This window comes from Trichomycterus rosablanca, chromosome 1 (genome assembly GCF_030014385.1).
Source record: "Trichomycterus rosablanca isolate fTriRos1 chromosome 1, fTriRos1.hap1, whole genome shotgun sequence".
NCBI lineage: Eukaryota > Metazoa > Chordata > Actinopteri > Siluriformes > Trichomycteridae > Trichomycterus > Trichomycterus rosablanca.
Window position 1 is genome coordinate 5,033,177 of NC_085988.1, and position 26,775 is coordinate 5,059,951.

The 26,775-nt window shown below is 37.3% G+C and overlaps 1 gene segment (V, D, J or C); it reads left to right on the forward strand.

Moving 5' to 3' along the window:
- Nucleotides 1-2,815: 2,815 nt before the first annotated feature.
- LOC134317772 (immunoglobulin kappa variable 3-15-like) lies at nt 2,816-3,329 on the forward strand. The segment is given in 2 exon segments: nt 2,816-2,867; nt 2,974-3,329. Coding segments are annotated over 2 exon segments (408 nt in total).
- The last annotated feature ends 23,446 nt before the right edge of the window (nt 3,330-26,775 follow it).

Consider the following 26,775-nt stretch of genomic DNA (forward strand, 5'->3'; position numbering starts at 1 on the left):
AATTCACTCTTAGTATCAAAATATGTTTGGATATTAGTAGTATCAAATATGTTTGATAGCTTTAGCACACACGACTATGATTGTAGGTGTAAAAGCTAACCTAGATATATTCCACAGTCTTATTGTTAAAAAAATAGAAAGAAAATAAGATCCATGACACTACACCAGAAACACAGTTTCAGTCCCACAGCTCCGTGACACCTGTTCTAGTAATTGCAAGGACAGTTAGGAGTGACTACAGGGTGCCTTAACCCACGTGGGAGAGACTCAACGATCTGATAAAGACCCAAACTGTTGTGTCAACATTTAGACACCCAGTTAAAATGGCACTAGGCTCAGTATTCACCTTTGGGAAAGTTATTGTGCTCAAGCAAGTTACCTTTAGGATTGAGCACTTTGAAGATAGGCTCCTTGGACTTTATATTGTGTCAGTGCAAGTTCAGTATGTGATTCCGAGCTGGTGCTTTAATGGATGCACAAAACTCTTCATTCACTACATACAGAAATGATGTAAGTTTGTAGCTGTTTGTGATTTTTATATTAAACATCCAAACTGATTCACATTTCAGTTCTAGAGAGGTACAGCAGTAAATTCAGGAGGTAAAACCAACCAACCAAAATCAGCTAATTATAATGAGTAGAAGCTAAAGTGAGAGAACATGGGGGTGAAAGTGAGATTTGCATGAAGACGGCTGAGTTATCTGCTTTCTCCCAGAATAGAGCAGCACTTTCACCAGATGTTCAACTTCCTTCATCCAAACTCACTGAAGCACAACACACAGCACTGAATCTCCAGCTAAAGATCTTCTCTCCTAACACTCATCATGATGATGAACTAGAAGAAAAGACCAGACAATGTCCAAAATCAAGCTTTATTTCAGCACAGCAAAACTACAGGAAGAGCAACAGGACACTGAACAGAGGAAAGACAGAAATGCAGCATTGTGTAGAACTGAAACTCCATTGTAGAAGCATGTGGAAGTGTCTCCATGTTCAGTTCTATCTGGGAGCTGCTAGCCTTCACACTGGTTCTTTCTGAATACGACGGGATGATCGACGCCACCGTGAGAGACCTTACAGCCAAACTCCTCCCCCTTTTCCCACTGTGCTTTGCTGAGGGTCAGGGTGCTGCCACGCCTCCAACTGCCCCCTTTCAGTTCTTCTGCTCCGGTCACCACCCCGTCCTTCACCACTGTGCCGTCCACCGTCCAGCTCACCAGCGCTCCCTGTGGAGAGTAACCAGACAGCAGGCAGAGCAGCGAGGCCGATCCCTCAGACAGCTGCAGAGAGGAGGGAGGGAGCAGAGACACGGACGGCTTCACCGTGGGACCGGCTGTACAGGAGAAACAGAACAAAAAGTCCCATTTAGAAACGTTTCCACATCATTTCCTCCTTACTGCTTATTAAGCATCCAGACTGGAAACCTTCATCTGTGTTCAATCATCAATGCAGTGCTGCTGCACACTGTTCTCACATCACTGCAGTTCAGTAGAAACATCTGCAAGCTTCTGTTAGCACATATTCAATATCAACTCTTATTACTTTAGCATTCAACACAACTGACTGCAGCACATCCAGATGTAGCTGATTACAGAAATATTCATTGTTTAGCACAAACACACAGCAGCATTCGTCTGGATTTTACATCAGCACAAGTCACTCGTACCAGTTTACACCAAACTTCATCAACCAGAGACCAGCTTTATATATACCATCAAAAACACCTGCACATTTATTCAGTCTTTAATATTCAGAAACTGTAAGTATTTAGTAAAGGTTGAATATTTAGTAATTGTATATACTGTGGTACCTTAACTTAACGTAATTTGGTTCTGGGCATGGCACTGAGTTTCAAAATATTTTTCCCATAAGGATGTTTGTGAAACCTGTTAATGTGTTTCATGGTTCTGTGGAACTGCATATATTTCATTATGTGAATATTTTATTATATATATTAAAAATAATATTATAATATTATATTCCATTACCAACAATTTATTCCTGTAGCAAATGTTGTTTACAATCACCATATTACATTATTAGCTCTAACTTTACTTCTTTATTAGAGTTATAGAAGTAAAAAGAGTCCATGTTGGTCTCCAAAAGTCTCCAAGAAGAAAAACAAGTGGATTAAATCCCTGATGTAACAACACACTGATGTAGATTTGGTCTCAATTTGAAGAAGAGAAGCTCAGGTAAGCAGCGGTTATGATTTTATGATGCTCTGTGGTTGATCTGGGTCGCGGTGCTGCTGTTTATTGTGCACTTTCCTTTTGCAATGATAGCAAAGCATTATCATGATCACGGACAGCATTAATGTGAACAAAGCGACAGTCCCACACAGTTCCAGTTTAAGCTAAAAGTCGAGTTTAAAGGTACAAATTTCTCCACGAAGGGCGTCAAGTTTCAAAGATTTCAAGTTTAGGGGACGTCGAGTTACAAGGTACCACAGTATTTATTGAGGTTAAATATTCAGTTACTGTTTATTTATTGTTATTAATACTTATTTTTTCTCTTGTTTATATGAAGATTAATAAATGATATTAAAAATAAAAATGTTTTTAATGTAGAAGAAATAAAACTACTTACTGACGCTGAGTTTGGTTCCTCCACCAAAAGTGTAGCACAGTGATACATTCCAATGAAGCCGTCGTACAAAAACCTCTGTTCCACTCCAGTGATTCCACACACACACACACACACACACACACACACACACACACACACACACACACACACACACACACACACTATAAGAGCTGTAGTTCTGATCAGACTGGGTTCAGGACTTTCAGAATCACTGAGACGCAGCACAATGATGAAGGTTCTGATTCTACTGCTGAATACACTCGGCCTCCTCACTCAACGTGAGATTCACTGTTTATTTACTATCTTCATATCAGTCCTCCAACATCAGCGCTCACCATCACCGTCTCTTTATCACCTTCAACTTTTCTCTCTTCTTCTCTTTAGAGTCGTTTGGAGAAATCATCATGACTCAGACTCCAGGATCTCACTCGGTTTCTCCAGGACAAACTGTTACCATCAACTGCAGAGCCAGTCAGAACATTTACAGTCACATCGCCTGGTACCAGCAGAAACCTGGAGAAGCTCCTAAACTCCTTATCTATAGTGCAACTAATCTTCAGTCTGGGATTCCTGGACGTTTTAGTGGAAGTTACTCTGGTACAGAATTTACTCTGAAAATCACTGGAGTCCAGGCTGAAGATGCAGGAGATTATTACTGTCAGCAGTATAACAGCTTTCCCTTCACACAGTGTTATTTACTGGTACAAAAACCTCCCTCAGCTGTAGAGGAAGTTCTCTGAAACACACACTGATCTGAGAACATCTGCAGAGCTGCTAAAGCTGCACTCCACTGAACATCATCATCTACAAAGCACTACAGTACTGAGCATGTTCCTCTCTTTGTGGTGTTCTCCTCACTGTGGAACAGGGATTCTCATCAGCACATGGAACATCTCACTAGTAGAATGAAGGTTTGAGATGAAGCAGCAGTGCTAGAAGAGATGATATGAATGAAACCATCATGACATGTTCTGTACATTCAGATAGATGTGATTAAAGTAAATGTAAAATACACTAGGGTTTAGATCAGGACACTGGAGTTCCTTGTCAAATCACATCTTTATGGATCTTGCTTTGTACACAGGGACATAGTCATGCTCAAACAGGAAGAGGCTTTCCCTAAACTGTTGCCACAAAGCTATAACCATATAATTTATATAACTGGTTTTATACACCTGTTTACAATGAGTGTGGCTGAAACACATGAACCTAATAATTAGGAGGGGTGTCCACATACTTTTGGTCATATAGTGGTCGGTCTGATCAATTCAAGTATCAGTTCATACAAACAATAAAATGTGCTGAGAACGATTCATCACTTAGATCAAATCTCCTGATTGGTCGTTTCATGATTGAATCGATTCCTTTCTACCCCATAAATCACTGAACACGTAACACTGTGCAGAATTACAGATGAGCTACAGTCAGTAACAGTATACCTACAATGTGAACATATGGTAGATTCACCTAATAGTGGATATGAGGAGGAGGAGGAGGATCTTCATCTACACTCTCTGTACTCTGAAAATAAAAGCTGATCATCATTTGATGTGGTTTTAAACATAACCAGTTCTCACCAATATAAAATGAGAGCTGATGATCAGATGATCATGAGGATTCTACAGAATATTTAAGATGAAATTCTGACTGGTTCCAGTTTCTGCTGTTGATGGTTAAAATGGTCTGTTTGTTCCACAGACCAGCATCTCAGTTCCAGCTCAGTTCAGCTAAACCTTGTAACTCTTTCTGATCATTTATTACAACTTTTATATCAAACTATCATCTGTCTTTATTTAGATCATATGGAGTATTTTAAATTATGTGGACACCCCTCCTAAATACTGAGTACATGAGTGCAGGCCACAATTACTATAGTAAATAAAGGGAGAATAAGAGACGGTACAGGAGATACTTCCATATGTACCAGCTGATTGTTCTTTCACCATAAGGTGGCAGTATTGCATCTCTGAGTGACACATTCACACTGTTCCACTCCAGTGATTCCACACACACACACACACACACACACACACACACACACACTACATGCTTCAGTGCTCTGTCAGTGTTTAAAGCTCTGTGAGTTTAACACTTCATGACTGAGAGCTGCTGACCAGCATCTTCACCCACATCAACCATGACCTTCATCTCCATCTTCATCTGCACACTGGCTCTCTGCACTCAAGGTAACAAAATGCTTTATGTTCTACTGGTGAGGAGGCTCTGCCATGTGGAGAAGATCCACTAGAACTCCACATGGTTCTTTATGTAGTGAACGTCTTTATTCTTCTCATTGTTTTCAGGATCCAGAGGTCAGGTGACTGTGACTCAGGGGCCAGTGATAGCTCAGTGGTTAAGGTACTGGACTAGTAAACAGAAGGTTGCCGGTTCAAGCCCCGCCACCACCAAGTTGCCACTGTTGGGTCCCTGAGCAAGGCCCTTAACCCTCAATTGCTCATTGTGTTCAGCTCATTGTGTAAGTCGCTTTGGATAAAAGCGTCTGCTAAATGCTGAAAATGTAAATGTAAATGTAAATGAGTCCTGCAGTAAAACATGTTGATCCAGAAGCTTCAAGTCACCATCAACTGTAAAACTAGTTCTGATGTTGCACTGTATACTTCAAATCAATATTATTTAGCCTGGTATCAGCAGAAACCTGGAGAAGCTCCTAAACCCCTGGTCTACAGGACTTACATCAAAGAATCAGGTATTCCAGATCGTTTCAGTGGCAGTGGATCCAGATCTGACTTCACTCTGACCATCAGTAGAATTGAGACTGGAGATGCAGGAGATTATTACTGTCAGAGTGCACATTATATCAGTAGCTAGATCTTCACACAGTGTTATGTGGTGGTACAAAAACCTGGGTGAGTGGAAGTGTACAGTAACTGCACTGCTGCAGCTGGGACCGACTGCAGGTGCTGAGGGGGAGGATGTGATACAGTACAATCATTCACTCTGTACAGGAAACACCTCACTCACTCACTACTTCTCCTAAATACAAGCTTTATTATTATTAAAATAATACAGAGAAAGCCAAACATGAAGAGAACATGCCAAACTGGTCACAGTACCACCATCCAAAGGTGAGAATGTAATCCAGGTCTCCACAATACCAACTGCACCACCATACAGCTTCTATAATGAAATGTTAAACATTATGATGAAACAGGTACAAGGAAGGAAAAACCTTTTATTATTTATTTAGCTCATGTTAATTAAAGATGTTCGAACACTGAGAGGACTTGAGTTTAGAAGAACTCTTAAAAGAGAATTGAACTGACAGCAAGTTCCAAGATGAAGCAGTAAACCAGAAGATGGTTCAGTTTAATCATACTGCATACTATAGTACACACTACTATAGGATTAGTATGCAGTATATACTGGGGCAGTAGGACATTTTGAACAGAGCTGCTGGCTTTGGTTGGGATTGGGGGCGGGTCTGGAGGTGGTAACTCCTGCATTGATTGGTGCACACCTTCATACCAAACCAATAGGATTGAACTTCACCTTATTACAGCTAACAATCAGCAGCTGGAGCTCATCTAGTAGAAACTACTTTATCTCCATGTGCTGTTTGATTCAGTTGGTTTGTGACCTGCTGGTGAATTGAGGAGCTACAAGTTACAACCACATTTAAAAAAAAGAAACAAAAATAATAAAAAAAGAGTTACATTTATATTTTCAGCATACGCTTTTATCCAAAGCGACTTACACAATGAGCTCAACACGATGAGCAATTGAGGGTTAAGGGCCTTGCTCAGGGACCCAACAGTGGCAACTTGGCGGTGGCGGGGCTTGAACTGGCAACCTTCTGTTTACTAGTCCAGTACCTTAACCACTGAGCTATCACTGGATCCCTCAGAGTTAAAGAATATGACTTATTTTTATTTAGTTTTAAACATGTGATTTTGTTGTTTCTCCCAGAAGCAGGTTCATGATGTTAGTTTTGGTCTCTACAGAGTTAGTAGTTTGGAGGTTTTGTTCAGATGTGAATAACATGAATCTTTATAGATTTAGTGCTGATTATTCTGAGCCTAAAATCTCATGAGAGTAAATAAGGAGGTTCAGTATGTTCTCCACCATTTGCTTCATTATTGTGTGTACTGGTTTTACTGGTTGTGTTGGAGCTGAGGCACAACTGCTAAAAACTAAATCTTACATTATCAGCTCTATTCTTTCATATTTGTGAAGTGTTGCATAATCACACAATCTTCTTCTTCCTAACACATTACACCTGCTAACAACAGCAATGCTAGTAATGCTAGCTACATTAATTTGAATACAGAAAAATTCAGTGTTTGTATGACTGGTGTTTGGATGAAAAGTATCAAATGTAAGGATCTCCATCAATTTAGCTTTAAACTCGACTTTTCCTTTGGACATCATGGTTTAAACACTAAAACTTAGGATGGTGGTACTCACCTGTGTACCGCTGAGTTGTGAGTGTGTTAAAGAAATGAGGGAAATATCACATGGCTTTAGAAATAAAACTAAGCTTCATTGGTAAGAATCTATGAAAGTTTGGTTGAACTCATCATGAAAAGATCAAATGTCGTCACTCCTTCTTTAACAAGATGATTTAACAAGAAGTAGGAATCGTATCTCCCAGCATTATGAGCTATAAATCTGTAACCTGCATATTTCCAGCAGTGAACCATCACCAGCAGAAGTTCATTTGTTGTTTTAAAAGTCGATGTAACATATAAAATTTGCTGTGTACTCACTCACCACCTGTCTCACTTCAAAATCATAAAACTCTTGGTTGAATGATTGGATAAAACACTCATGACAGATTCTCATTACAGAGATGACGTCTAGCTGTGTAACAGAGATGATTATTTGGGGTGAATGGATCATGATGTAGCACTAGATTGCATTTAGGATGGTAAAATTCTGGGTCACACAGGGTATGGGGGTGTCAGATGATGGATCAACGTAAGCTTTGTGATGATCGTAACAATATTGAGACCTGCAGAATCTTTGACAATCTGGACACGTCACTATTTTTGGTGGATTTTTGTGACAATCATCCAAACAATGAAATGAGATTCGAATCATCACTTTCATCACAGGGTTATGTAAACAGTGGTCAGAAGAAATTCAGAGTAAGGACCAGGGGGTCGAAGTTTTATCAAATAAAGATTTATTGGCTATGTCAGAGATAAGAACTTCAAATGAGTTTGTTACAGGAGTTGATTTTACAGTAAGACCTATGTCTTTGTCATAAATTGTGGCTACTCCTCCACCACGACCATTAATATGTGGCTTATGTTCATAACTGTAACGCGGAGGAGATGCTTCATTTAAACCTAGATACTCATCAGGTCTAGCCCAGGTCTCGGTTAAACAAAGTGCACTAAGAGAGTTAACTGTTATAATCTCATTTACAATTACAGTTTGACACGCAAGTGATCTAATGTTTAATAGTTCTAACTTTAATCTAACTTTATTATTGTTATTATGAGGCTCATTTAGATTAATTAATTATTATGACATACTTTTTGAGAATGTCTTTGCTTACACCTGCCACGGTAAACAGACACAGTCTCAATGGTTTGTGACCTAAAGACTCGCAGACAGTCGGTTTAGCCTGCTTGTTTGCTACCTGGTCTCGATAGTCAGTTACCACTATCTGCCGCTACACTAACGAGGTACAGTCTGTCACCTATGCTGCAAGAAACGCGTCCAAGTTTATTTGTATAGCACCTTTCATACACAGTGGCAATTTAAAGTGCTTTACATAAGGAAAAGCATTAAAACATCACTGAGATACAATTAAATGACATTAAAACAGGAGAGATAAAGTGCTTTACAAATTAAGAGCATGAAAAACTAAAAGAAAATATAACTTAAAAAGTGCAATAAGAAACATAAAAATACAGATTTTAAAATAATGATTTTAAAACATTAAGGCTAAAGAGCAGTACTAATAGAGCTCAATCACAGGCACAAGAAAAAAGAAATGTTTTTAACCTGGATTTCAACATTTCTACATTTGGGGCGGATCTAATATCTCCTGTCAGTCTGTTCCAGTTCCAGTTCTATACAGTGTAACAGCTAAATGCTGCTTCACCATGTTTAGTTTGGACTCTGGGCTCAACTAGCTGACCTGAGTCCATGGATCTAAGAGATCTACTGGGTTTATATTCTCTAAACATTTCTGAGATGTATTCTGGGCCGAACCCATTCAGTGATTTATAGACCAGTAGCAGCACCTTAAATTCTATTCTGTAACTAACCGGAAGCCAGTGTAGAGATTTTAGAACTGGAGTGATGTGCTCAGTTCTCTTCGTCTTAGTTAAAACTCTAGCAGCAGCGTTCTGAATGAGCTGTAACTGTTTAATGGTCTTTTTGGGAAGTCCAGCTAGACCATTACAATAGTCCACCCTACTGGAGATAAAAGCATGGATGAGCTCCTCTAGGTCTTGTTGGGACACTAGACCCTTGATTTTGGCTATATTTCTAAGATGGTAGAAGGCTGTTTTGGTGATGGTTTTAATATGGCCAGTGAATGTGAGATCTAAGTCTATTAGAATGCCAAGATTTCAGACTTGGTCTTTGGTTTTTAGAGCCCAGGAACTAAGGTGTTCACTGACACTAGACCTCTTCTCTTTGCTGCCAAACACAACAATCTCTGTTTTGTCCTTATTTAACTGCAGGAAATTTTGGCTCCTCCAGTTATTGATGTTCTCCAGACACTGACACAGTGAATCTATTGGGCTGTAATCATCTTGTGAGAGAGCCAGATATATCTGTGTGTCATCTGCATAACTATGGTAATCAATGTTGTTAGCCTGTAGCATTTGGCCTAATGGCAGCATATAAAGATTGAACAGAAGAGGTCCGAGAACTGATCCCTGGGGTATTCCACATGTCATAGCCACCCTGTCAGATTCACAGCTGCCAATAGTGACGAAGTAACTCCGGTCTTCTAAATAAAACATGAACCAATTAAGGACTGTTCCGGAAAGTCCAACCCAGTTTTCCAACCTATCCAGCAGTATTCTATGATCTACAGTGTCAAAGGCAGCACTAAGATCCAGTAAAACCAGAACTGATATTTTACCTGAGTCAGTATTCAGCCGTAGATCATTTAACACTTTTATGAGAGCTGTTTCAGTGCTGTGGTGAGGCCGAAAGCCTGACTGAAATTTGTCAAAATAACCACTGGAATTCAAAAAACTGCTGACTTGACACTTTTAGGAGTGGCTTAATGGCAGCTGTTTTCAGTGACTTTGGGAAAACGCCTGATACTAGTGAGCCATTAACTATTTGTTGCAAATCAATTTTTTTTACAGAGTTAAAGATAGTTTTAAAAAATTCAGATGGCAGCATGTCGATGATTTAAGATGCTGAACTGTTTTCTCCAGAGTGTTTTGGTCTATTGTATTAAATTGTGACATAATAGTCATGTTATTTCTAAGTGTCTGTAGGGGCGGCATGGTTTCATCGTTTGACTGAGTGGCGTTGATGGTCAGTCTAATAGTTTTAATTTTTTTTACAGAAGAAATGAGCAAATTCATTACATTTCTCTGTGGACAGAAGTTCTGGGGTGATCTGTTTTGGAGGATTTGTAAGCTTGTCGACCACGTTGAATAGAGTGCGGGTGTTGTTGATGTTCCTGTTAATGATCTTAGAGAAGTGCAGCTGTCTAGCCCTGCATAACTCCGAGTTAAAACTACAAAGGCTTTGCTTATAGAGATCATAGTGGATTTGAAGTTTAGTTTTCCTCCACTTACGTTCAGCTCTCCTGCATTCTCTTTTCAGAGCTATTACCATCATTGTGTTACGCCATGGTGCTTTCTGTTTGCTCAACGTTTTCATGACTTTTACAGGGGCAACCACATCCATGACAGTCAATATTTTCACGTTAAAGTTTTCCAGGAGTTCATCGACTGACTTGTTACGTTCCCGCCAGTGGCTCTCGTCTAAAGTGTGGCGGAATCAATAACTTTAATGATGTGGGATCAGTTGAGTTGTGTTCTTTTTGGGAAGGGGAGTGGTGGAGGTGCTTTACAAATAAGTATTGTAGGTGAAATAACAGGAGGAAGGCAGTAAGTCAACTAACAAGTGTTTATTTACAAAATATTACAAACATCAAACCAAATAATTCAAATATCTATTAAGCTCATAAACAAGGGTGACTGTACAAATGATTGTGTCTTACACAAACAAAAAAACAAACTACCAAGGAGAGGGAACTAAGCGGTGCCAAATAAAAGAAATCAAAACAACGCCTAAACCTACTCTATACGACAATCCAGGACTAACTAAACATGTACCCCCACCCGACTGACTACTCTACATTATCTTTCCAAAAGTACAGCGGGTGGCACACGCTACTTACCTAGGGTGTCTATACACAATGAGAAATCCTACGTGCTGCAAAATGTATGTGCACGCACGTCTTACCTGCTCGCTCTCCGAAGGTAGGCGTTTAACCAGCGGCGTGCACGTATTTACAGTATCCTGACACCAACAACAAGGAACTAAGTAACCCGCAACAATCACCGCAACAACCACAGCAACACGCGTCTCTCCAGCCCAAAATCGGAAAACGGCATTTGCTTTTTCTGAACGGGTTCCCCGCTTCCTATTTGTCCCGTTATGCCCGCCTCCACACTCCGCCGACTGGTCCGCTGACGCGCTTCATCCCGCTGAGTGACAGCTTCTCCACCTATTATAGAAGACAGTGGTAGAGGAGAGAAGCGAGCAACACACACAAAAAGACGCAGCCACACAAATAATAATAATAATAATAATGTGCCGATCCTTGCACGTAACACTCTGAAATTAAAGTTGGTGATATAGCTATGACCTTTATAAACTGAGAACTAGTACTTTCATTTATGTACCTTTTCTTAACAGAAACGGAGCTAGTTTGAGCATCTGGAGTGATCAGTACTTCAAAGAAGACACAAAAATGATCAGAGAGGGCCAAGTCCTTGAGCATAACAGAAAAAATTTTAAGACCTTTAGAAATAACTGGATTTAGAGTGTGCCCTCAAGTATGTTTAGGCCCTTTGACACGTTTGGTCTATTGCAACATGTAAAAGTTCTTTTGTGTTTTTGTCCCAACACACACCGGTTTCTCCATTTTCTCCATTTTCTCTGTGAAATCCATATGTGGAGGTGATGTTGTTGAGAGAGAGAAGTTGGAGGATGACTGTGATGTCTCTGCTGTTGACTGCTGTGTCACTGGCTGATGGTCATAATAGCTTTCGTCGAGAGTCAGGAACTCAGCCTGAGCCGTGTTCTCGTGGTGTGGATTAAATGGTTGATGGTCCTTCATCATGGTTGAAAGCAGGTGAGGGAATGTTGTCCTTTAGTGCTTTCACTCCAGTCTTGCTTAGGTGGGTGCCATCTGGGTAAAGAAATTCTCTGCGCCCCCAGAATAGATTAAAATTGTTAATATAATCCATACCTTTCAGACTGCAGGTTCTGCTCAGCCACGTGTTGAGGTTAAGTAGCCGTGAAAACATATTAGATCCTCGGGCTGGGAGAGGCCCACTGATGAACTTCTGAGCAGTCAGGTTCTCAAGTGTATTAAACAGCTCAGTGAAGTTAATCTTTAAGATTTCTGACTTCTCTCTGCGAATGTCATTTCTGCCCACGTGCAGAATAATTTGGTCGATCACTCCATGCTGGGAGAGAATGTTGGGAAGTTCCTCATTTAATTCCGAGACGGTCACGTTCGGGAGACAGCATGTTAGCATTGATCTGCTGCCTATATTCTTGATGGCAGAGTCAACGACGATCAGGGTTTTCGGAGTGGTCTATGCGTCAGGCGAGGGCCTCTGCTTAATCAGCCTCGTGTTTTTGATAACCCGTGTTGAGTCCCCTTTTATAGTCAGCTTCTCTGGTTTTGTTTTGTTACCATTACCACTGGGGATAACCTCGATCAGATTTCTGAGCAGTTCAAAATGATTCAGCAAAGGGATCGGTTTTGGTTGCAGCCTTGCTATTTTTCCACAGGGTGCAGTTGTGCTAGCTTTTGGAATAGCTTTAGCTTTCTGAGCCCATGATGAACAGTCTGGTGTGGAAGACATTAAGACGGCCACCTGCTGCTTTTGTGCTTTTGGCTTTGCTCCAAGTTTGTGCCACTGACTTATTCTCTTACATGGCTCGTCTCTGTTTCCCTGATTTGATTGAATTCTGTCAAGCTTCGGAAAGTCTGTTAAGCTGTCTAGCCTTAGTTTAGCTGGTTGTTCTGTGTTAGAGAAGAGGAGAGGGCCACTGCCGCTGAGGAAGAGGAGAGGGCTGGAGGAGAGGAGAGGGCTGGAGGAGAAGAGAGGGCTGGAAAAGAGAAGAGGGCTGGAGGAGAGGAGAGGGCTGGAGGAGAGGAGAGGGCTGGAGGAGAGCAGAGGGCTGGAGGAGAGGAGAGGGCTGGAGGAGAGGAGAGGGCTGGAGGAGAGGAGAGGGCTGAAGGAGAGGAGAGGGCTGAAGGAGAGGGGAGGGCTGGAGAAGACAAAAGGGCTGAAGGAGAGGGGAGGGCTGAAGGAGAGGGAGAATAAAATGTGTATAAAATAAATATTACAAATTAATTAAAATTAAAAACACTATTGCCACACTGCCACTGGAGAAGAGAAGAGGGCCGGCGGTGCTGCTGAATCAGAGGAGAGGTGAGAACTGCTGCTGCTGCAATACTCTCTAGTGTTCTAAGAAATAAATGTAAAGAAAAACCAGAATTTACAAAATTTGCATTTACAAAATTAACAGATTTACAACAATAATGACAATAACACAAACTAGACTTTCTGTTTAGTAACAAGCTGGTGAAAAATTGCACATTACCCTTGTAAACCTTGTAAAATATCCCGGTAATCCACATTACCCTTAGTCATTTAAATTGCACATTACCTACTGCTGCTGGAGGAGAAGAGGGACGCACTGTTCACACCATTAAAAGTTTGACCCACAGCTTTAAGCTTTTTACACATCAGTTAGCAGCATTGCTAATGAAGCAATCCAACTTCAACTTTTTCCTCTAAACGAAAACAAATTTGCACCACTGTCAGACATAATCATAATAATGAAGGTTAAAATTTACTTAGAATGAAAATCCTCTGAAATCCACACTGGAGTGGAAGAGCACAAACATTTTTAATTCACAATTTCTTTCTAAAATGTTAGTAAAAATATGTAACTTTTCTATCATTAGTAGAACATTTACAGAATTCCTGTTTACTCTCACATCAATATTACACAGGAGCAGTTGTTGTTGTTTTTAGTGAATCACGTGAGAAGCATTTTGTGCTTCACTGTCACCGCGACCCTTGGCGCAGATAGTTGATTTGCTCAGCGCTCGACTTGAGCGATAAAACATCATTTAAGTTCCACGTCAAGAACATTCATCTGTGTGAAATAACCATCAAACCCAGTCTAAAAGCTCCACGTGTATCTGTGTGTAACTGGATTTACTACACCAGTGCTGGTTCTGCAGATCCAGGTCCACAAAACACTTCAACTAAATAAAGCGTAATGTGGCTGACTGTACTGAAAGTACCACACAAACACTCAACTTCTCTCCGTTATTACTGGTTACAAGTGTCTCTGTACTGGTTATAAGTGCTCTGTTCTGTTTAAAAGCACTTTGTACTGGTTATAAGAGCGTTTAAGAGTGATAAATTTTTATATAATTCTCACTGGATAGTGTTAATTTAACACTCTTGGTAGTGTTAACAATTTGACTCTGTAGTTTTTCTTTAGCAATACTAGAGTAACTAGATTAACACTAAAACAGTGTTATTTTAACACTAACCCAGTGTAGGTTATATCTTGTGTAGAGTTAAATAAAAAACTACAGTGTTATTTTAACACTAACCCAGTGTAGGTTATATCTTGTGTAGAGTTAAATAAAAAACTACAGTGTTATTTTAACACTAACCCAGTGTAGGTTATATCTTGTGTAGAGTTAAATAAAAAACTGCAGTGTTATTTTAACACTAACCCAGTGTAGGTTATATCTTGTGTAGAGTTAAATAAAAAACTACAGTGTTATTTTAACACTAACCCAGTCTAAGTTATTGTAACGATTATGGGCTATGATATACAGGAAGTGGTGGACACACGCAGAGATGGAAAAAACTAATATATATATATTTAATAATATTAAAGACAAAACAAATCACACAAAACAAGACAAACCCACAAGACCTAAGCTAAGCTAAATGCTAACACTGAACAGGAACCTAACCCCTAAGCTAAGCTAATAACAAAAGACAAGACAGAACTAAACAAAACTAAACAGAGCTAAACTAACTAAACAGGCTAAACAGAATAACAAAAAGGCTAAATAGGGTAAACAGACTAAACAATACTTAACAAAGTTTAAACAGGGCTAACAAACAGGCTAATGAGCTAAACATGCTAACTAAACTAAACAGAGACTAAACAGACTAAACAAGACAGAATCTTAAAGTCTAAACAAGACTAAACAGCAAGGGACATAAACAAACTAGACATAAACAAAACTTACTAAGGAAATGGCTGACGGACAGACAAACAGAGTTAAACAAGCAAGTCAACAAGCCAGTACTAATGGTCTGAGTTACAGGGGAAAATAATCTCCAACACAGTCATCCAGCGCTCTCCTTAAATAGGAGGCAGCTGGAGCTAATCAGCTAAAGAGACCAATTATAAACGAGGGCGTGGCAGGAGACTGAGTGTGCACACGAGGAGGGGGCGTGGCACACAGGAGCTCCATAGCCACAAAGGCTCAAAGCGTGACAGTTATATATTGTGTGGAGTTAACTAACAAACTACAGTGTTATTTTAACACTAACCCAGTGTAGGTTATATCTTGTGTAGAGTTAAATAAAAAAATACAGTGTTATTTTAACACTAACCCAGTGTAGGTTATATCTTGTGTAGAGTTAAATAAAAAACTACAGTGTTATTTTAACACTAACCCAGTGTAGGTTATATCTTGTGTAGAGTTAAATAAAAAACTACAGTGTTATTTTAACACTAACCCAGTGTAGGTTATATCTTGTGTAGAGTTAAATAAAAAACTACAGTGTTATTTTAACACTAACCCAGTGTAGGTTATATCTTGTGTAGAGTTAAATAAAAAACTACAGTGTTATTTTAACACTAACCAAGTGTAGGTTATATCTTATGTAGAGTTAAATAAAAAACTACAGTGTTATTTTAACACTAACCCAGTGTAGGTTATATCTTATGTAGAGTTAAATAAAAAACTACAGTGTTATTTTAACACTAACCCAGTGTAGGTTATATCTTGTGTAGAGTTAAATAAAAAACTACAGTGTTATTCTAACACTAACCCAGTGTAGGTTATATCTTGTGTAGAGTTAAATAAAAAACTACAGTGTTATTTTAACACTAACCCAGTGTAGGTTATATCTTATGTAGAGTTAAATAAAAAACTACAGTGTTATTTTAACACTAACCCAGTGTAGGTTATATCTTGTGTAGAGTTAAATAAAAAACTACAGTGTTATTCTAACACTAACCCAGTGTAGGTTATATCTTGTGTAAAGTTAAATAAAAAACTACAGTGTTATTTTAACACTAACCCAGTGTAGGTTATATCTTGTGTAGAGTTAAATAAAAAACTACAGTGTTATTTTAACACTTACCCAGTTTAGGTTATATCTTGTGTAGAGTTAAATAAAAAACTGCAGTGTTATTTTAACACTAACCCAGTGTAGGTTATATCTTGTGTAGAGTTAAATAAAAAACTGCAGTGTTATTTTAACACTAACCCAGTGTAGGTTATATCTTGTGTAGAGTTAAATAAAAAACTACAGTGTTATTTTTACACTAACCCAGTGTAGGTTATATCTTGTGTGGAGTTAAATAAAAAACTACAGTGTTATTTTTACACTAACCCAGTGTAGGTTATATCTTATGTAGAGTTAAAAAAAAACTACAGTGTTATTTTAACACTAACCCAGTGTAGGTTATATCTTGTGTAGAGTTAAATAAAAACTACAGTGTTATTTTAACACTAACCCAGTGTAGGTTATATCTTGTGTAGAGTTAAATAAAAAACTACAGTGTTATTTTAACACTAACCCAGTGTAGGTTATATCTTGTGTAGAGTTAAATAAAAAACTACAGTGTTATTTTTACACTAACCCAGTGTAGGTTATATCTTGTGTGGAGTTAAATAAAAAACTACAGTGTTATTTTAACACTAACCCAGTGTAGGTTATATCTTGTGTGGAGTTAAATAAAAAACTACAGTGTTATTTTAACACTAACCCAGTGTAGGTTATATCTTGTGTAGAGTTAAATAAAAAACTACAGTGTTATTTTAACACTAACCCAGTGTAGGTTATATCTTGTGTAGAGTTAAATAAAAAACTACAGTGTTATTTTAACACTAACCCAGTGTAGGTTATATCTTGTGTAGAGTTAAATAAAAAACTAGTGTTATTTTAACACTAACCCAGTGTAGGTTATATCTTATGTAGAGTTAAATAAAAACTACAGTGTTATTTTAACACTAACCCAGTGTAGGTTATATCTTGTGAAGAGTTAAATAAATAACTACAGTGTTATTTTAACACTAACCCAGTGTAGGTTATATCTTGTGTAGAGTTAAATAAATAACTACAGTGTTATTTTAACACTAACCCAGTGTAGGTTATATCTTGTGTAGAGTTAAATAACAAACTACAGTGTTATTTTAACACTAACCCAGTGTAGGTTATATATTGTGTAGAGTTAAATAAAAAACTACAGTGTTATTTTAACACTAACCCAGTGTAGGTTATATCTTATGTAGAGTTAAATAAAAAACTACAGTGTTATTTTAACACTAACCCAGTGTAGGTTATATCTTGTGTAGAGTTAAATAAAAAACTACAGTGTTATTTTAACACAAACCCAGTGTAGGTTATATCTTATGTAGAGTTAAATAAAAAACTACAGTGTTATTTTAACACTAACCCAGTGTAGGTTATATCTTGTGTAGAGTTAAATAAAAAACTAGTGTTATTTTAACACTAACCCAGTGTAGGTTATATCTTGTGTAGAGTTAAATAAAAAACTAGTGTTATTTTAACACTAACCCAGTGTAGGTAATATCTTGTGTAGAGTTAAATAAAAAACTACAGTGTTATTTTAACACTAACCCAGTGTAGGTTATATCTTATGTAGAGTTAAATAAAAACTACAGTGTTATTTTAACACTAACCCAGTGTAGGTTATATCTTGTGTAGAGTTAAATAAAAACTACAGTGTTATTTTAACACTAACCCAGTGTAGGTTATATCTTGCGTAGAGTTAAATAAAAAACTACAGTGTTATTTTAACACTAACCCAGTGTAGGTTATATCTTGTGTAGAGTTAAATAAAAAACTACTGTGTTATTTTAACACTAACCCAGTGTAGGTTATATCTTGTGTAGAGTTAAATACAAAACTACAGAGTTATTTTAACACTAACCCAGTGTAGGTTATATCTTGTGTAGAGTTAAATAAAAAACTACAGTGTTATTTTAACACTAACCCAGTGTAGGTTATATCTTGTGTAGAGTTAAATAAAAAACTACAGTGTTATTTTAACACTAACCCAGTGTAGGTTATATCTTGTGAAGAGTTAAATAAAAAACTACAGTGTTATTTTAACACTAACCCAGTGTAGGTTATATCTTGTGTAGAGTTAAATAAAAAACTACTGTGTTATTTTAACACTAACCCAGTGTAGGTTATATCTTGTGTAGAGTTAAATACAAAACTACAGAGTTATTTTAACACTAACCCAGTGTAGGTTATATCTTGTGTAGAGTTAAATAAAAAACTACAGTGTTATTTTAACACTAACCCAGTGTAGGTTATATCTTGTGTAGAGTTAAATACAAAACTACAGAGTTATTTTAACACTAACCCAGTGTAGGTTATATCTTGTGTAGAGTTAAATAAAAAACTAGTGTTATTTTAACACTAACCCAGTGTAGGTTATATCTTGTGTAGAGTTAAATAAAAAACTACAGTGTTATTTTAACACTAACCCAGTGTAGGTTATATCTTGTGAAGAGTTAAATTAATAACTACAGTGTTATTTTAACACTAACCCAGTGTAGGTTATATCTTGTGTAGAGTTAAATAAAAAATTACAGTGTTATTTTAACACTAACCCAGTGTAGGTTATATCTTGTGTAGAGTTAAATAAAAAACTACAGTGTTATTTTAACACTAACCCAGTGTAGGTTATATCTTGTGAAGAGTTAAATAAAAAACTACAGTGTTATTTTAACACTAACCCAGTGTAGGTTATATCTTGTGTAGAGTTAAATAAAAAACTACAGTGTTATTTTAACACTAACCCAGTGTAGGTTATATCTTGTGTAGAGTTAAATAAAACAATACAGTGTTATTTTAACACTAACCCAGTGTAGGTTATATCTTGTGTAGAGTTAAATAAAAAACTACAGTGTTATTTTAACACTAACCCAGTGTAGGTTATATCTTGTGTAGAGTTAAATAAAAAAATACAGTGTTATTTTAACACTAACCCAGTGTAGGTTATATCTTGTGTAGAGTTAAATAAAAAAATACAGTGTTATTTTAACACTAACCCAGTGTAGGTTATATCTTGTGTAGAGTTAAATAAAAAACTACAGTGTTATTTTAACACTAACCCAGTGTAGGTTATATCTTGTGTAGAGTTAAATAAAAAACTACAGTGTTATTTTAACACTAACCAAGTGTAGGTTATATCTTATGTAGAGTTAAATAAAAAACTACAGTGTTATTTTAACACTAACCCAGTGTAGGTTATATCTTATGTAGAGTTAAATAATAAACTACAGTGTTATTTTAACACTAACCCAGTGTAGGTTATATCTTGTGTAGAGTTAAATAAAAAACTACAGTGTTATTCTAACACTAACCCAGTGTAGGTTATATCTTGTGTAGAGTTAAATAAAAAACTACAGTGTTATTTTAACACTAACCCAGTGTAGGTTATATCTTATGTAGAGTTAAATAAAAAACTACAGTGTTATTTTAACACTAACCCAGTGTAGGTTATATCTTATGTAGAGTTAAATAAAAAACTACAGTGTTATTTTAACACTAACCCAGTGTAGGTTATATCTTGTGTAGAGTTAAATAAAAAACTACAGTGTTATTCTAACACTAACCCAGTGTAGGTTATATCTTGTGTAAAGTTAAATAAAAAACTACAGTGTTATTTTAACACTAACCCAGTGTAGGTTATATCTTGTGTAGAGTTAAATAAAAAACTACAGTGTTATTTTAACACTAACCCAGTGTAGGTTATATCTTGTGTAGAGTTAAATAAAAAACTACAGTGTTATTTTAACACTAACCCAGTGTAGGTAATATCTTATGTAGAGTTAAATAAAAACTACAGTGTTATTTTAACACTAACCCAGTGTAGGTTATATCTTGTGTAGAGTTAAATAAAAACTACAGTGTTATTTTAACACTAACCCAGTGTAGGTTATATCTTGTGTAGAGTTAAATAAAAACTACAGTGTTATTTTAACACTAACCCAGTGTAGGTTATATCTTGTGTAGAGTTAAATAAAAAACTACAGTGTTATTTTAACACTAACCCAGTGTAGGTTATATCTTGTGTAGAGTTAAATAAATAACTACAGTGTTATTTTAACACTAACCCAGTGTAGGTTATATCTTGTGTAGAGTTAAATAAAAAACTACAGTGTTATTTTAACACTAACCCAGTGTAGGTTATATCTTGTGTAGAGTTAAATAAAAAACTACAGTGTTATTTTAACACTAACCCAGTGTAGGTTATATCTTGTGAAGAGTTAAATAAAAAACTACAGTGTTATTTTAACACTAACCCAGTGTAGGTTATATCTTGTGTAGAGTTAAATAAAAAACTACAGTGTTATTTTAACACTAACCCAGTGTAGGTTATATCTTGTGTAGAGTTAAATAAAAAACTACAGTGTTATTTTAACACTAACCCAGTGTAGGTTATATCTTGTGAAGAGTTAAATTAATAACTACAGTGTTATTTTAACACTAACCCAGTGTAGGTTATATCTTGTGTAGAGTTAAATAAATAACTACAGTGTTATTTTAACACTAACCCAGTGTAGGTTATATCTTGTGTAGAGTTAAATAAAAAACTACAGTGTTATTTTAACACTAACCCAGTGTAGGTTATATCTTGTGTGGAGTTAAATATAAAACTACAGTGTTATTTTAACACTAACCCAGTGTAGGTTATATCTTGTGTAGAGTTAAATAAAAAACTACAGTGTTATTTTAACACTAACCCAGTGTAGGTTATATCTTGTGTGGAGTTAAATATAAAACTACAGTGTTATTTTAACACTAACCCAGTGTAGGTTATATCTTGTGTGGAGTTAAATATAAAACTACAGTGTTATTTTAACACTAACCCAGTGTAGGTTATATCTTGTGTAGAGTTAAATAAAAAACTACAGTGTTAGCAGTAATATTTTTATAGTGCTTATATATTTCTGTGAGAAATATAAATGCTAGAATTAATTTACCGCTCATGTCAGCGCTGTTTAACCGTCAGAGTGTGAAACTTCTTTTTGACCGTTAATACAACTAAACACCGAGCTCCTAAAAATGTGATATGAAACATCAAAACTAAACATGCAAATCAATTAAAGATCAATGCAGTTTTACAAGGTTTTATAAAAAACAACCACAATGAAAAATGTTTCATCCATTGTGTTATTAAATCTTCTGCTGTAGAAAAACGTGGCAAAAATTCATTCACAAATATGCTGTGCTGACCCGAAAGCCTGATGGGCAGTATGGTTTACAATTGTTAGATTTATACACTGATCAGTCATAACATTAAAACCACCTCCTTGTTTCTACACTCACTGTCCACGTTATCAACTCCACTTACCATATAGAAGCACTTTGTAGTTCTACAATTACTGACTGTACTCCATCTGTTTCTCTACATGCTTTGTTAGCCCCCTTTCATGGTCGGGACCCCCACAGAGCCGGTATTATTTAGGCACTCTCAGCACTGCAGTGACACTGACATGGTGGTGGTTTGTTAGTGTGTGTTGTGCTGGTATGAGTGGATCAGACACAGCAGCGCTGTGGTTCTACAACCAGCAGTTGTGGTTCTACAGTCAGTAGTTGTTGTTTTGTAGCTTCCTGTTAGCTGTACATTTATAATATCATGTTAGTGGATATTTGTAGTAAATCTGAACATTTTACTATTAGATCAACAGTTAATAATAAAAGTAAATAAATCATTTTTAATGATATTTCGCTTCAGTAAGAACATTTGTAACAAACACAGCCTGTAATTTACTGTGAATTTAAAACTTAGTGAAATTAAAGTGTATTTTAGATCTTTAAAAAGAAGCTCTTACACTAAATGTGATGTTTAAAGAGAAGAATTCTATTTAAAATGATGAATAAAAGTGTTTTAATGTGATGAAGGTAATAAAGCTGAAGTGTACTGAGGTCGTGTCCTGATTTCACTGCTACACTAATAAAACAAGTGATTTTCTGATGATTGTGATGTAATAACATTAAACATGATTTACAGTCACGTCTCCACTGTTCACTAAGCCGTGTGATTTTAGCTCAACACAAACCTGCTCCATGTTTTAAAGATGTTGTTCCTCCTCATGAACAGATTACCCAGAGGGCTTGACTAGTTGTAAATTATGGAGGACGAAAAATGACATAAATATAAATAAATAAATGCACAAATAAATAATGCAATAAATAAGTAAATAAACGAATAACTACATTTTCATCATGAAAAAGGACATTTAAATAAATGGCTTGAATCTATTTTTTATATTTCCATACATCAGATTTTATTTGGGCTGTTTCTGTATTTCTACATTTATTTATTTATTTCTACATTTATTTATTTCTGTATTTATAAATTTATTTATTTATTTCTACATTTATTTATTTCTACATTTATTTATTTCTGTATTTATAGATTTATTTATTTATTTCTACATTTATTTATTTCTGTATTTATACATTTATTTATTTATTTCTACATTTATTTATTTCTGTATTTATACATTTATTTATTTCTGTATTTCCACATTTTTGCATTTATTTATTTCTGTATTTCTGTGTCTGTATGTTAATAAGGTAGGCGGTCCTATCCTCACTCTACAGCAGGATTGGTCAGGTTGACGAAATAGGCAGAAGCAGCTGATTTCTAACAACCTAAACGTTACATGAACACTAGCTAGGCTAACTTTCGATTGACTATGCAATGGCTTCGAGTGGGAGGCCGCTGGCAGACCTGTTGTGGGATGTAGCTGACCAGCTTGAAAACAGTAAGTTCATATTTCTCAGATAGATAAAATGATCAGTCTGACCAGTCTGTTCACTTACTGATATATCGGCTACTGTATTAACATAAACTGAACTAGCTAACAATGTGGTGTTCAATATTTCTTGTGCAGCACCACCAGGTACCACAAACGCGCCAAGTTTACCTGCTACGTCACATACCATGACACCAAGTCATCCAGTGGACGGTAGGTTTCTGCAGTGAACAGTTTGTGATGCTAAATGCCAGACTGTGATACATCCTGTAGAATTTACACATTAGCTAAATAGGAAAAAAATTAAACCAAACAATTGTAAAAAAAAATATTAGATATGTGATTAGATATTAGACTGATATACACCATCGCTGGTGATGTATCTAGTTTAGCTGTTTTTCTTAATCGTCTAACGTTTGATGCTACCCTTTGCTCCTCACTTAGCCGAGGTTTCAAGACTGTTCGGGCCATACACACATGGGGGGAGGAGGTCAACAAGTCGGCGATGCCTTGCTGTGCCCGCACAACTTAATTCTTACACTCATGTCTTCTGTTGTCATGAGGACAAAAATTAGGATTTAGTCCCCAGTCGATTTGCCAAACAGAGGCTTGTTGCTGCAGGATTAGGGGAGAAACGTCTTACGTTTAAAGCTACATACGGCATCACGGTTACCGTGCACACTCAGGTTTTAGTGAAACTTTAGAAATCGCACTTTTTTGCATGTTGTCGTCTTTTTAGGTAGTCAGACAAATCCACATGAATTCAAAGAATTCCTTTTAGCTGCATTTCCAAAACTCAGACAAGGGGGTGGATTTCAATTGCTTAAAATTTCTGGAACAACTCGAAGTCGCAAACTGAACCTCATCCCCTGTCCCAATGAGGGCTACCATGTCAGACATCTGAAAGATCCACAGACCCAGATTGGTCATGCTACCATTTTCATTCGACCACTTCAGAGGAACCTGAATCTGGAGCCTGTAAGTTTCTCTTTAAAACTGCTCTTCCCTTCTGAAAATCAGGTCATTATTTCTTGTATTTCATTGTTACATGATCTCCTCTGTAGATATCTCGACCACCTCAGAAATGTGTGACCTGTGGAGAAGAATTCCCTTTTTCACAAATCAAGGCTTATAGTGATGAATGCATGAGGTATTGCTCTACACAACTAAAACATCACATTTGTTAGTACACTGCATGTGTTGTCATACATCGGACATGTGGCATGAGGTATAGTGAGTCCACCCCTAGCCAAAAGGCATGCTTGATAGTCTGTACATGTGAATGTAGGACTAACCATGTAGGGCAAAATGTATAACAAAACTTAAGGCAAAATTGTAATAAAGAGAGGCATAGGACCCAAAGGTGCAGAGCAAAAATTATATTTTATTAACAACGAAATAATTTATACAGAGAACAAAGGAAACAACGTTGTAACAAAAAACAATTCGGGAAATCCCGAACGGCGCCGCTGTCGTCACTGGCAACTGAAAAGGATAACACAAAAACAGAAAATAGAATTTTTGCCGACGCGAGGCGCGAACCCTGGTCGCTCACTCGCGGTACTGTAACCCTCGCCGCTACGCTACGGCGTTGTTTGGGTTGTAGACTCGCCTTCTAAATAAAAGGCTGATGTGAAGAGACGGATGTTAGTAGAATCCGTTAATAAAGCAAAACTTAACCGGGAAAAGAAAACAATAATGATACATCGGTTGTGTCACCAGTAATAGAAGACTGGGAAGGAACCGATGGTTTAGGTTAGGGGAAAAAGTTAAAGAGCGAGGCGCGGATACGAACCGGGATCACAAAGCTACCTGAGCGGTGTTTTACCCACTCAGCCAAACAAGCAGCGATGACACTTGGAAAAGAGAAGCGCCTTAGGACAACTGCGGTGAGTGTCTGTTAGGCTAGCATTAGCCCGCTGCTAGCCATGCAAGCGGGGTTAAAGCAAGGTCAAAACAAACCGCAGCTCGTGGGCTGCAAGTAATCGCACCGGCTTTCCCTATTGGTAAAAACAAAGCCCTGAATTACCTCAGCCTTGCGACTTACACACCCAACCACTCTTATAGTGCCTGGGGTACCAATCTAGCCCTACAAAAGGAAATGGCTGGTGCAGTGCAGCCATAACCCAGAACAAAGAACAAAGGTGCGACGCCTGCAGACTGGCGACGCCCCCTTAAATAGGGAGCTGACAGCTGCAGGTCGTTGCCCTAATTAGCTAGCATCTTATTTGAGGCCACGCTGCTCTTTGTTCTGTAACGCCTGCGACGCTGGGAAGTGGTGGTATGTTTACCAGACGTCGCAGGCACCCTAACAAAAATATTGACAAATAAGAGTAATTATTGCTTTTTTAAATAAAAAAAACACTCTCACAAATAAATAATGCAATAAATAAATAAACTAATGAATACATTTTCGTCATGAAAAAAGACATATTTAAATAAATGGCTTGAATCTATTTCTATATTTCCATACATCAGATTTTATTTGGGCTGTTTCTGTATTTCTACATTTATTTATTTATTTCTACATTTACTTATTTCTGTATTTATACATTTATTTATTTCTGTATTTCCACATTTCTGCATTTATTTATTTCTGTATTTCCACATTTCTGCATTTATTTATTTCTGTATTTCCACATTTCTGCATTTATTTATTTCTGTATTTCTGTGTCTATGTTAATAAGGTAGGCGGGTCCTATCCTCACTCTACAGCAGGATTGGTCAGGTCGACGAACTAGGCAGAAGCAGCCGATTTCTAACAACCTTAACGTTACATGAACACTAGCTAGGCTAACCTTCGATTGACTATGCAATGGCTTCGAGTGGGAGGCCGCTGGCAGACCTGTTGCGGGATGTAGCTGACCAGCTTGAAAACAGTAAGTTCATATTTCTCAGATAGATGAAATAATCAGTGTGACCAGAAAGCCTATTCACTTACTGATATATCGGCTACTGTATTAACATAAACTGAACTAGCTAACAATGTGGTGTTCAATATTTCTTGTGCAGCACCACCAGGTACCACAAACGCGCCAAGTTTGCCTGCTACGCCGTCACATACCATGACACCAAGTCATCCAGTGGACGGTAGGTTTCTGCAGTGAACAGTTTGTGATGCTAAATGCCAGACTGTGATAAACCCTGTAGAATTTACACATTAGCTAAATACGAAAAAAATTCAACCAAACAATTGTAAAAAAAAATATTAGATATGTGATTAGATATTAGACTGATATACACCATCGCCGGTGATGTATCTAGTTTAGCTTTTTTTCTTTATTGTCTAACGTTTGATGCTACCCTTTGCTCCTCACTTAGCCGAGGTTTCAAGACTGTTCGGGCCATACACACATGGGGGGAGGAGGTCAACAAGTCGGCGATGCCTTGCTGTGCCCGCACAACTTAATTCTTACACTCATGTCTTCTGTTGTCATGAGGACAAAAATGAGGATTTAGTCCCCAGTCGATTTGCCAAACAGAGGCTTGTTGCTGCAGGATTAGGGGAGAAACATCTTACGTTTAAAGCTACATACGGCATCACGGTTACCATGCACACTCAGGTTTTAGTGAAACTTTAGAAATCGCACTTTTTTGCATGTTGTTATCTGTCGTCTTTTTAGGTAGTCAGACAAATCCACATGAATTCAAAGAATTTCTTTTAGCTGCATTTCCAAAACTCAGACAAGGGGGCGGATTTTAATTGCTCAAAATTTCTGGAACAACTCGAAGTCGCAAACTGAACCTCATCCCCTGTCCCAATGAGGGCTACCATGTCAGACATCTGAAAGATCCACAGACCCAGATTGGTCATGCTACCATTTTCATTCGACCACTTCAGAGGAACCTGAATCTGGAGCCTGTAAGTTTCTCTTTAAAACTGCTCTTCCCTTCTGAAAATCAGGTCATTA